General features: G+C 38.9%; 1 protein-coding gene across 1 annotated transcript; it reads right to left on the bottom strand.

Annotated features, from left to right (window-relative positions):
• Window positions 1-1,265: 1,265 nt before the first annotated feature.
• Window positions 1,266-11,416, bottom strand: LOC120536263. The gene is made up of 4 exons (XM_039764587.1): window positions 11,297-11,416; window positions 6,235-6,287; window positions 2,972-3,279; window positions 1,266-1,658 (listed from the first exon to the last, which is right to left on the bottom strand). Exons 1-4 carry the CDS (start codon window positions 11,329-11,331, stop codon window positions 1,335-1,337), a joined length of 720 nt encoding a protein of 239 aa, XP_039620521.1. The 5' UTR covers window positions 11,332-11,416; the 3' UTR covers window positions 1,266-1,334.
• Between the last annotated feature and the right edge of the window lie 2,095 nt (window positions 11,417-13,511).

The following is a 13,511-nucleotide window of genomic DNA, read 5'->3' as shown; positions in this document are numbered from 1 at the left end:
AGAATTTTAGCGTTTGGGAACTGGACCTGGTTCAGTTTTGTCCAAAACTGCACACAGATCGAAGTGCTTGTTTCACTTTAGACGATCATTTCCTGTCTATCAGCTCTAGTTGCAGGGAACGCAAACTCTCCTTCCACATGAATCGTAAACGAATTCTTCGAAAAATTCAAGATCTTAGTAAGAATGACAAAGCTGTCAAACTTGCAGCAAAGTTCAGCCTTAACTTGCCTAAAAATTCTGTAATTTATTAAATCACCCATTCGGAAATGAAGCATTTTCCATGTAGCTAAATCATTTGAAAACAAGTCCAGCTTCTGTTTAAATCCGTTATGTTTTTAAACAAGATCGCCGTCTGTGTTATCCTTTCTTTGGAATATTAGATTAAGTCCATTTAACTGTTGAATGATGTTATTCAATATTTACACTTTTACCATGAACTTCTTGTTCAGCATCTGGGATATACAGTACAGTAAAGGCCTCCGCTTGTTTACGACGACAGCTGTGGAGAAAAGCAGCGATCTCTTGACAGAGTTCACAACCCCTTTTAAGTGAATTGCCCTTACTTAGCCACCTAACATCGTTATGCAGATGAAGTAGCCTTTTCCTACTCATAACATCAAACCAGGATAGCTCGTCTGTTTTCACAGCTCATTACTAGGCTTTGCAATTTACGTCTTCGAACATCTGAGCCTGGTGGAAAATTTGTAGTCAAAGGTTGAATGCTTTGTATTAAAATGCCTTCTCAAATTGTATACTTTTGTGATGGCAACACACTCGTTACAGAGAAGACATACGGGTTTTGTTAAAGCACGTACAAATAGATATTTGCCACTCCAATTATTATTAAGCTGTCAATTTTCATTTTTTTAAGGCTGAGAAAGACATATTTGTAGATATTTGCTAGATGGAAAATAGGAGTAGTGGAATCTATACGTAGCGAACCTTCGGAGCGCGCACTTCAGGGGCCTGTAAATGTGATGTGGCAACAAGTGAAGGAGCAAAAAGAACAAGCCCCTTTCTCTTCGAGGAATTTGAAATCAGTTCTTTGGTGCTCAGAAACAAGTTTATCTGTGGTGATAAACGCATTTTAACGGGCCAGAGCCAGCTAATTTTTTTTACGAGCCGGTCGTGAACCATGGGACGCCAGTTGAAGAGCCCTACATGGCCGGCTTCTCTGAGGAGCCCCGCCCCTAGTGGTAGTCCTCGGCTATCCTAACACATGGCGCTACTGTATGTCTGGTCACACGTAACACAACAACACTAAAAAGTAGTCAGAGGCATTTTATTTGAAAATCAGAAAACAGGGAGGAACAGCCATTCAGAAATACCCTGACTCAGAGCTGGGAGAAGAACAGCAGCTCGTTAGTCAGCTGCACGCGGAAGACATTTAGGGCTTCGCTCTTATCAATTTCATCCAGATGGCTTTCCATTAGATATTCAAACTTCTTTCGGGAGTTATCTTTCATGTTGCTCGTCTTGAAGGAGTAGTACGGACTGCCCTCCGTTGTGTTAAGCCACCCGGCGATATGGGGCCACAGTCGGGAACAGGGTAGGAGCCCCACGACCAAGTAAAGCTTATCTCTACTCATTTCTGAGATCTGCTTGTAGCTTTCCACGTAGACCTTAACTGCGGTGTTGGCCAATATGTTCTCCGAGTTCTGTTGTGAGAAAACAGAAATAGAAAAAATAATGTTATGATGTTTGAATTTAAGAAAGAATATAAACGAGGGTGAGATGTGTATTATTTGAGGATTATTTCCTAATGATAGGGTTTTATAATCCTCTACTGAGCAATTGATTCTATCTATCTATCTATCTATCTATCTATCTATCTATCTATCTATCTATCTATCTATCTATCTATCTATCTATCTATCTATCTATCTATCTATCTATACACAACTATTTGTGTAAAGAAGTGCTTCCTGGCTTCAGTCCTAAATGCCCTTCCCTTTAATTTCCACTGGTTTCCTCTAGTATGTGATTCGCCCTTAACTTAAAGGAATTGTGCTGTATCTACTTAATAACTTTGAAAAGAAAACAGGATAATCCATGCTGTCTCCAATGCTAACGACTAAACATGTTTAATTCTCTGTGTTTGTCACAGTAGTATATATGTACTTAAGTCCTGGGATGCACTTGGTTTCTCTACTCTGCACAGCTTCAAGAGCTTCTACATATTTCTTGTAGTGTGGTATACTTTGTTTTTGTCAATCATTGCCAATGTCTGTTAAAAAATCTAAAAGATTGGTTTAGCAAGATCTTCCTCTTATAAACCCATACTGGCTGTTATTTAGTATATTATTTTTCCTATAGGTGCTTTTAATTTATTTTTAATTATAATTTTGTACAGTACAGAAGTAAGACTTATTGATCTGTAATTACCAAGATCAATTTTGTATCCCTTTTTGAAGACTGGAATCACATTTGCAAACTTCATGTCCTCAGGTACTTCTTCTTTCTCGACATGACTGCTCAAATATGCCTAATAAGGGTTTATAGATCATGTCATATACATTTTTTAATGCACACGATAAAATCCCACTCAGGTCCGGCAGTTTTATTAGTCTTCAATATATCAAGGACTTCAATTACATCTGCCTCTTCTACTGTATTTTAAAATCTAAGAACTCAGAACCTGTTTTTAATTTTGCATTGGAAAGTGCTTTTGCTTCATTCTTTACAAATACTTGGGTGAAATATGTGTTTAGTTCATTTGCTATTTCCTTCTCTTTTTCAATGATTTTTCATTTTGTGTCCCTGAAGGTTCTTAAATTTTCATTTATTGTCTTATTATTAAACCAACCAGAATGCATAAAAAGATGTAACCATTATCAAAAACATACTTTTGGGTGGGTTTAAATGAGAACTAGCTGGGTAATCTCTATGGTACCAAGCCAGGTTAGGGACTGCAGAACAAAGCATTTGACAAGAAACTGCCCAGTTTGTTTAAAAAAGCTCATCTACTTACATGAATGCTGTTTGTTGTCAGCAGATACTTGGCAAAGTCATCATAGCTTTTGACCATGCCGACCAAGAATTGTTTGATATCCGGTGACACTTCAGGATTAGCAGCAGCGTAGACCAAGACGTCAACCACAGCGGCAACATAGTAAATGTCCTGCATGGTCATCTGAACGTAACGCTCAGCCTGCAGGGTGTTGTTGTTCATTTCATTTAAGAAGTCTGTCTGGAGAACTTCATTCACAATGTCCTGGCTCTCATTCCACAGCCAGTCATAGAGACTCTGCTCAGGAGAAGTCGTAGTTTGGTAAGAAGCTGGGGAGAAGATTAAGAATAAGTCAGTGGTTACTCAGAGCTGTCATTAGTCCCAATTGCTCTAACTTTTTTTTTGGTGAAATCTAAGATATACTGCAACCCTAAATTTAAACTTGTCTTGTATGTCACTCCCAGTGTGTGATATATTTGGGATTCTTCAATGGATTTTTGGTTTCATGTTGATCCAACAATATTTAATCTCCAAGCAAAGTTCAGAAGCAGTTGATAAAGAGGAGTCAACTTTTCGGCTGCATTCTAAAAGCTGCTGGCTTGGTGACATTGGTTAACACCGGCACCCCATGGATCTAGCATCTTGGGTTCAAATTCCATGCCTGCTTGTTGTCTAGGTGTGTTTACATGGTCTCCCAGTGTCTGTTTGGGGTTTATGTAGATACTTTCCTTTTCTGCCTATATTCCCAAAATGCATGCATGTTAGGTTATGTGGTAACTCCAAAATGGTTGTGAGTGGGCACTATGATGTTCTGGCACTGTCCAGGGTTGTTTTCAGCCTTGCACCTAATCCTGCTGGAAGAGGTTCTGGACACTTTTGATCTTGAATTGAATTAAGCGAGTTTCAGAATGCTAAGTTACTGTAATAAGTGTGCAGTGTAAATTTCGGGACAAATTCTTAAACACTTTCATGTTCCAGTGAACTGTGCTAGGGGCCCAGTGAGCATTTTGGGTCACCTCTGTCCTCTTGAAAAATAGCAATTGTGCAGAGTAGAACATCCCAGGACTAGGGAATGTCCTACTGTAGCAGGCTAAAGCAATTACACCCCTTCTGTCTTGAAAACCTATTCGAGGTCTTTTGGATTCTCAAAAATTTTAATAAAATGAAATGTACCTCAATTTCTTAAGATAAATAGTAAATCATACAAAGAAAAATCTTGTGCAGACTAGCAAAAGTGCATTCAAGAAGGAAACCAGGAAAGATCTATGCGATCAAAGAGCAAACTACTGAATGTCCTGGTGGCTTTATGGGGGGAAGTTATCTGTTGGCTAACCAAATGATTTCAGTGACTGAACTGTCACCTGTTATTGTAAATGTATACTTAATCTTGCTTTTGGCTCTTAACTTGAAATTCAGATTTCGGCATTCAGGACTACTCAGACAATTCCAGTTTTGTCTCTGTGGGAATGAGCTGTCAGGAAGGACACAAATTGTGACGGGAAGTGATGGCGTTCTCAATATAGCTGTCCAATAAAATGATCCCAGTAACTCCCAAACCCCAACACTAACCTACACTTTTAAAAGTAATGTTCTTCACCGGGTTGTGTAGCTCCTTGTAGCTCCATTACTTGACAAAGAACTATTTAATTTAGGGGCGGGTTCTTTGAATTTGAAGTTGGTTCTTTAGGCTTGAAAAAAGTTTCTAATATGTAGTAAAAACCCCTGAAATCTTTAATGTATGGTAGAGTGCAGGACATAGCAGATTAAGAAACCAAGTATTATTGGACATATACAGCAAGAGTCCTTTTAAAATCATGAGTCACTGGTAGATCACAAATCTGTTACCATCTATTCATGATTATTTACTGTAAAGAGCGTGTTATGGACCTAAATAAATAAAAGGTTATTTCTTGAACCTTCATTTGGATGGGTCTTTTGGCAACCAAAAATGATTCCCCTATGGCATCTCTCTGAACAACCACTTTGGCACCTTTATTTTTAGAAGTGTACCTAAAAGCCATAAAAATGCGATGAAAGAAGAAATAAATCTAATTTATTTTCATCATATTTTTAATAGTTTATTATTAGCCACTATTTTTGTGGCACTATTTGGTACTATTCTGGTTTTCTTCACTAGTGCTACCTTCATAGCTGTTTTTGTGGCAATGTGTCAGGGGTGGCTCTTCCTGCACTGCGGGATGTCTACTCTTTCAAGATGGTGATCTATTATATTTAAGATTTGGATTTTTCCATAAAAAACATATTTTTTTTTGCATTTTTTTGCTGAAATAATATAGGACAGACGCTGGTTAGGACTCTTAGCTTTGAATTCAAATTTTTTTGCCTCACTGCTGCCTGCCCTTCTTGCGCTGTCTGCTGCTATTCTGTAATCCCCAGCTATACTGAACATTATTAAGCAAATTTGAGAATATGATGTGACCGTAGAAAGCGTTAAATAGTTTAACTGTCAGTAGATTGAAGCATTTATCCATAGCCTGGTGTCAAGTTTACCCTCAGTGGTTATCACAGGGGCCCAGTTCTTGAAGACCACAAGGGTCAAGAGGTACAGACATTCCAGTGGCAGAGTGGCAACAGTTGAATGTACAGAGACATCATGGTAGTTATGTGTGCTGTTACCAGACCAGTTCATAGTAAAGTAAAAATGTTATGCACTTTCGTATTATGTGTATATAAAAGTACATTTATAGAGTTGGTTGCTGGCTATCTCTGCTGCATGAAGTGCAAGGCGGCCGTCAGCATTCAATTGGATGCCAGTCGAATGGAAGGAGTCTCTCATTTCTACATGAGACACACTGCAGGAGAGTCAGATTCCTAATGCTACTTGTATTTAGCATGCCAATAATGTGTTTCTGTTCATCCTTTTGGTGTTTGAACATTAGAACATTAGAACACTCTAGACGAGAACAGGCCATTCAGCCCAACAAAGCTCGCCAGTCCTATCCACTTATTTCCTCCAAGAAAACATCAAGAGCACCCTCTCAGATCTGCTACTCTTTCCTAGGTCATTTCAGTCAGTAAGTGTAGGCAACCTCTTTTGTCAATTAAGAAGAAAAGTAAAGTACTTCTAGAATGAAAAATGAGAAGTTACTTGCAATGTGAATTCAAAGCCTGATGTGAGCTGCACTCCTAGAGACATTCAGCTGCTTATTTATGTGTCCTTCATGGGATCTGCTGGCTCCCACCCAGACCACCACCCCATCACTGATATGGTACATTTCACTATTAGTGAGATGAGCAGGGTAGCATGTCAGTCCTGTACTTACCATTTCTCAGAAATCCTTCATAGTTGTCTTCATGGTAAACACTTTGTGCCACACTTGTGAGAAAAAACAAACAAACAAAAAAAAAACGTTACTTCATTTTTTTCTGATTTGAGGATAATTCTGTTTTACTTGTTTTGCATTTAGAAGTGAACTCCTAGAATGTTGCCCTAAAATGTTCCCATATTAAGAAATAACAAAGATAGGTATCAGTTTATCTACACAATTTGACTTGTGCAAATGAACAGTCATTAAATGGGTTTTCAAAGGTGAACTTGACTGCAAAAATTTAGATACATATCCATCTGTTAACAAAGACTTCTTATCTTGCATGCTTTAAAAACTCAAGGATTTGAGCATTGCTAATGCAAACTAAAGTATATCAATGTTCATCCAACATTTCTTTTTCTGTACCCATTCATACAGGTAATGGCACCTGTAAGTCAATGTTAACATTCATTTGTTTCCTAAGCCCACTTTTTCCATGATTCCTTTAAAAACAAATGACAGAGAGGTAGGGGTGTTGAGGAGAGCCAACACCAGGCATGAGGGAAAGACCTTTTACTCCTTTATGGTTCAGCAGCAGGTGAAGAGACCTTTGGCTGTGTATGGGGTTTTGTGTCAGTCAAAGAGACAGAAGGAGGGGGCCCATAGGATTTACTAAAATTACAATCAGTATATTGAGGCGCTGCTGGTGTCTTTAGGAATCAAGGGCCCAGGGAACTTTAACTCCCTTCTCCCCATCATGTAAGGCCTGCAGAGAAATATAAACCGATCTTAAATAACAAGCCAGTCTAGCATAGGAACATTCACAGAACTGCTTAGTCATACCAGGCCTGACTCCAAATGTCACTGTGAATATCATTCATAATCCAGGTGTGAAAACAATGCAGTAAATACCATGTAGTGTTGTGGAAAGCAGAACTTTTAGGTTTCTAGAAACTGTTACTGAATGTTATCTTGAAATAAGTAGGTGCTTAAACACAGTCTCCGATTCCTCTCTGGCTCTCCCTGATCTGCAAACATCTGTCCATCCTAAATTATATTTATGTTACTCTATATTTCACTGGATATGACTTCAATCAATTTTGCTTTCTTAGGGTTTGCGCAATATTTTAACATTCACTACCACTGCAAGTAAACCCCATGATTTTCTTTTTTAACATCTGCGGACATATCAACATTTGATCTTCATTTGAACACTATCTTTAGATTAAGGTGATACATCTCATACTACATTTACCTTTTGCAGTCTATTATATAATTTAAATAATTATAAATGCAAATTGTGCATGTGTAAAAAGTAAGTCTACTCCTACATTTATCACTACCTCAGCTGCCTAAAATTAGAATCTGGTGGACTAGATATAATAGAAATGATCAGAAAATCATTAGAGAGGATTTTGGACCTAATTACCATTTGAGAGTCTTTCACCTGATGAGGAACAATCTGGGATACATTTCACAAAGTATCCTCAATGAATTAAATGTGCCGAACCACTGGTAGCCTTTTCAGAAGGAGATTTATAGAGGCAAAAAAAAGTATTTGGTGTCCATAAAATATAGTGCTCTTTCCCTACATGCATTCTGAAGTTTTTTTTATCATTTCTTTTTAAAGTTTTTTTTATCATTTCTTTTTAATGGTTCTAGGGAAATAGAGTTGATATTTGTATATTGGTTGGGTAACTGAATCTTTATCTTAATTGTTAGTGAATGACAAGATGTATACACTTTTGTTTCAATCTCCTCATGCCTTTTTGTTAATGTAAAGAGCCCTCCAGTAGGACAGATGGAGACACAGGCGCACTGATTGTGTTACACATAAAGGTTGCTGGCCCCACCCATTCATTTAGTGCTCTCATCTGCTGGCTGCTATGATAACAATCTTTTTATTGATGCTTCATTTGTATTTGAGTGGCTAAGTTTGCTTTATTTGTAATTGTTAAGATTTACTCTTTTTAATAATGCCTTTTGTGTCCTGAAGGACTCTACTTGTTGGTTCAAATGTTTGAAAAGGCACAGTGCTAATGTAAGCCATGCCATTTACTTGTTTGACAGCTTCACTGTAATTGATTATTTCTTCCTTATCCAGATACTGAAAAGGCATGTGAGGGTCATTCTTAGACTTTCCAAATAGGACATATTTGCATGTGTCCAAAGCAGGGGTGCCCACACTTTTTCGGCTTGCGAGCTACTTTTAAAACGACCAGGTCAAAATGATCTACCTTCATTAAAAACTATATATATATATATATATAGAGAGAGAGAGACTATACTTTATACATAAAATATTTGTTGTCATACCTTGCATAACTGAATAACCTTTATGGCACAATAACAATTCAATACATTTATGGTCACTACAGTATTTGGATTTAATAATCGTCATGTGGGGAAAGGCTGACTTGCATAAACAAGTAGAGCTGAATAATGCAGTCAAGGAGCTTTTGAATTCAGCCGAGTGAAAAATGACGGCTGTCTGATTAACTGCGATTTTAGTTCCCTCTCCTTTCTCTTTCTCTGATCGCTTTTTGGAAGGATGTCAGTTTCGTAGTTTTTATGAACAGTTCGAAAGTGCCTTTCCACATTTTCCTTCTTTGGTATAGCAATGATAGATTAACAGATCAGACAAACGCACTTCAATTGTGACATTGTGAGAAAAAAAATCCTCTTCCAATTCCACATCCAGCCCATACCCTCCCCAAACAATTTTTTTTTAAATCCCTTCCTTAGTCGATATAAATTGGAAGGCTAACTAGATCACAGCCGGAGTTTTGCATTAGCTCGCGAGTTTGATTGTGTGTGCGGGATGACCAGTGTGTTAGAAGAAAAGAGATCTCAGACTGGCTGCCCTGTATGTCAATCAAGTGGCAAATGCCATAGTGAGGATATATGATAGACTAACGTTTACATTTTTTTTTTTTAATGCAACGCAATCTACTTGCCCTACCTTTGCGATCTACCGGTCGATCGTGATCGACGCATTAGGCACCCCTGGTCTAGAGAGTAGAATAAAATTAGTAATGTGGTTACTTTTTCCTACAAGTAATAGGTAAAGTGATCCCATTATAACTGGAGAGAAGTAATTAGTAATTTCTATCAGATTACTTTCTTTGAGTAACTACCACATCTCTGCACTTTATGGTGCCACAATTTGTGGTCACCATATTCCTAACTAGCTGTTGAAATCAAAGTAATCAACATAGATCTCATGTTTTTTATTTAATACATGGGTTGTTCATTAGGTCTGGTATAATAATATGCACATGATCTTTTTCCCTTGTAAGTGGCCTTATCTTCTTTGGACAGAACCACCAGGCTTGAATTAACCACTTTTAAAGCAGAAGTGTTTTCCTGGGGAAAATGCATCAGTGGTCTGGTTTAGCAACCCTAGTCTAGTCATTTTGGGGCTTTCATTTCTCAATGTGCACGTCTATTTATTATTATTTTCATTCATCCATTTCCCACCAGGTGAAGTTATCAGTTATAAGCCTTACAGCTACTGTATAAACCTCATGAACGTGGTCTGTGCAAGTCCAAGAAAGTTGCTATTATGCTGCTGTTTCCATTGTATAATGTCAAACAACAGGCTGGTAAGACCAATTTTATTATTTTTAGACCCTTATTTGTCAGTTTTATTGTCATTTTTGATTTTTTTGACCATTCTTTTACATGTTTTGCCTACTTTTGCAACAGACAAGTATCCTTTAAGTAAGGTGGATAAGCGGATTTCTGTCTGTCTGTTGGACATATTCAGTGTTAATATTTGTAGTGCACCATCTCTTGGAATGTATTTTGCATTGCATGTAGTATTAAAATGCACTGCATTTTTCATTCCAATAGATGACACATGAAAAAAACATTAGCACTGCTTTTATGAATCCCACAGCAACAACAACATTTATTCATATAGCACATTTTCATACAAATAATGTAGCTCAAAATGCTTTACAAGATGAAGAAAGAAAAAATTATAAAATATAAAAATAAGATTAGGCAATACTAAATAACAAAGAGTAAATAAGGTCCGATGGCCAGGAGGACAGAAAACTAAATAGCATCTGACAGGAACATAGTGACGGAGCAGACACACAGGTACACAGGCACACACACAGACATTTGCCCTTCTTTTAAGGAAGACACCTTATTGTCCCATACAATTTGGTCACCATACATTCTAACATCTCATTGTCTCACATATAGTCACTGTATACCCCAATAGTGTCCCCACCCATTGTGGGTACTATATAACCTAACACAATATTGTTCTGCAGGCTATGGGAAGTGTATATCCTAATACCCTATTGTCTCACACAGTGTGGTCACCATTTACCCTCAGACAATATTGACCCGCATAAGGTCGACACTACATACTGTCACATCCCATTGTCCCAGAGAGGGTGGGTGCTATATAACCTAACAATGTATTTTTTCCCTTTTAAATATGCACTGTCTGGCTATAGACAGTATGGAGTACTTTCTTACTCCAGAATCCAATTGCGTAATAATCATACAATGTTATATTGTATTAAGTGTATGTTCATTCTGAATCCTCTCAGGCTCCAGCTGTAGTAATTTTATTGGATCTTGGGAGTCTTCTAATTCATCTGTAACCCACCGTAAATGAAAACGGAAAGTCTAGGATTGGCTAATTGACCACATATCCTCTTAGATACGTTTGTCCCCATCTAGAGGCATTTAATTGATTTTAATGTGTCTAGAATCATTCAAATGACATAACTTATTTCCCTTAATCCATCCATCTATCCAACCATGATCTAATCTGCTCTACCAGTTCAGTGTCACAAGGTGTTGCTTCCCTGGCAACACAGGAACCAAGACAGCAAGACAGGAACCAACCCAGGATGGGGTGCTATTCCAGCATGGAGGACTCTGGTGAAAAAGCCCACACTTAAAAGGAGCCAGTTAAAAGTCACAACTTCAGCTAACCTGTCTTTGGGATGAGAGAGTAAGACACAAGAAGAAAATGCAAAGCTATGCAGGTTATTTATGCTATTAAGAGGTGAATTGACTCCGTCTAAACAGAGAGAAGAGGCGATCTTACCAGCTGCCCAGCAGACTCAACAGCAGGATCCACATGGTTACACCTTTCAGTGATTACCAACATGGCACGATCACTTCTCAGTGCCTTTTATACAGTCTCAGGTGCTGGCACTGATCCAAAGAGAAGGAAAAAAAAAATGAAGAGTTGACACAGAAGTAAAACTGAATAAAAGGAAAAGATGTTTTTTTACCAGAAATGGAATGAAGTAATGAAGTTATTGCAAAATGCTGGGAGCTGTAATCAGGGCCTCAGTTTCTCTATGATGAATTCTCTTTTTTTTTTTTTTTGCTGTTCTCTTTGCTGTTACACCCATTTACCATTTGTTAATGTAGTTCATGAAAATGAAGCAAGTAGATTGAACTTGGGCATCCCTACTGAATTTTGAATTTAGTCCAACATGTAAGCCATGAAGATTGTATTTATGGGTGATTAAGTTAACTGCTTTGTCACCCTGCAGTACTAAGTTCAATCAGACATGCACTTTAAATATTCTACATTTGCAATGGTAAAAAGCAATATAGAAAAGACAAAATTGTGTTCTGGTGCCCCTTTAATGGATCCATTATAGTTTGGATATCACTCCAGTATATCCACACATGATGCCATCAACTTGATCCCAGATACAGTACTGACCCAACTGAGCTACAGGAGAAGGACTTATATGGGAATGCTATTCATAGACTATAGTGCAGTATTTAACACAATAAACTCCTTTAAGCTCTTTGCCAAACTCAAGACGCTGCATCTGAACATTTCACTTTACAGGTGGGTTTTCATCTTCTTCACTGGTACACCCCAGGTGGTTCGAGTGGGCAGCCACAATTCATCATCCCTCAGTCTCAACACAGGGGCTCCACAGGATTATGTTCTGAGTCCTCTGTTATACTCCCTCCACGCCTATGACTACATGACTGTCCATGACTCAAACATCATTTTCAAGTTTGCTGATGACACAGCTATGGTTGGCCTGATTTCTACCAGTAATGAGCAGGCTTACCTGGATGAAGTTGTGCCTGAAGTAGTGGTGTCAGGATAACAGTCTTCTAAATGACAACAAGACAACGGAGTTGATTATGGACCTTGGGAGAAAACAGCAAAAGCACTACACCCCTCAGAATTAATAGCCTCGGGTGAGGAGGGTGGACAGTTTTAAATACCTCAGTGTCTACATCAGAATGGACTTTACCTGGTCTAAACACACTGACAGCTTGGTGAAGAATGTACAATGTCTGAACATGTTTACTACCTCAGGCATCTCAGGGATTTCAGGCAGCCCTCCCAGTTACCTACTTAAACACCTGACACAAACAGATTTTGGACACAAGTCTGCCACAAGAAGGTTTTATTGCAGGAAACTCTTCTGGGAATCATTCCTACAGCACAGGCAAAAGTACAATAAAGACAGCAAGAACAGAGCAACTCTTTGCCTCTGTCATCTTCTTTTCTCTCTTTGTCACTGTCTCCTCTGCTCCTCCGAGCAAGCTTTATCTCCTTCCTCCCGACTCTGGCTCCCAAAGTTGAAATAGCGGGTGCTTTTATATAACACCGGGACCCGAGATTCTTCTGGTGTGATAATTCCGGGTGATGTGGGAGCCTGATAAGGTTCGGCTCCCTGCAGCACACCCTAGAGGTACCCCCAGAACCCAACTGGGCAGAGCCAACAAACTCTAATTCCCAGTTTATCCTGTGGGAATCCGTGGCTCTGTAGCAACCAAAGGGGACTGCAGCCTAGTGATCTGGGGGTGATAATGCCCTGTGTATGCTCTCTCCACCAGCCCTTACATTATGAAGGCGTCCTGGCCGTCCGCCACACCCTCATGTAACCCACTTTTGGAACCAGGCCTAGAGGTGGTGCTTACTGTGGAGCACCTAGTGTTTTAGTAACCCACATTACCTTTCTGGACTCAGCCTGAAAAGGTTATGTGGAGTCATCTTTTAGGCTTACCACCTGCAAAAACAAAGGGTGAAGGTCGGGCACAGTGCCAGTTTAGTGGTGGGCAAAGGCATAAGAGACCTAGACAAACTAGACCCTGGAAATGGAGACTGGCTTTGGGAACCTGGAACATTACCTCTCTACTGGGGAAAGAGACAGAGTTAGTGCAGGTGGTGTAAAAGTACCAGCTTAGATATAGATGGTGTCAGCTTCACACATAACCTGGGTTCTGGAACCAAACTTCTTGATCAGTGCTGGTCTCTCTCCTACTCTAGTTCCCGT

This window comes from Polypterus senegalus, chromosome 10 (genome assembly GCF_016835505.1).
Source record: "Polypterus senegalus isolate Bchr_013 chromosome 10, ASM1683550v1, whole genome shotgun sequence".
Classification (NCBI taxonomy): domain Eukaryota; kingdom Metazoa; phylum Chordata; class Cladistia; order Polypteriformes; family Polypteridae; genus Polypterus; species Polypterus senegalus.
The sequence above is the reverse complement of the archived record's forward strand: the minus strand, read 5'-3'. Positions and strand labels throughout refer to the sequence as shown.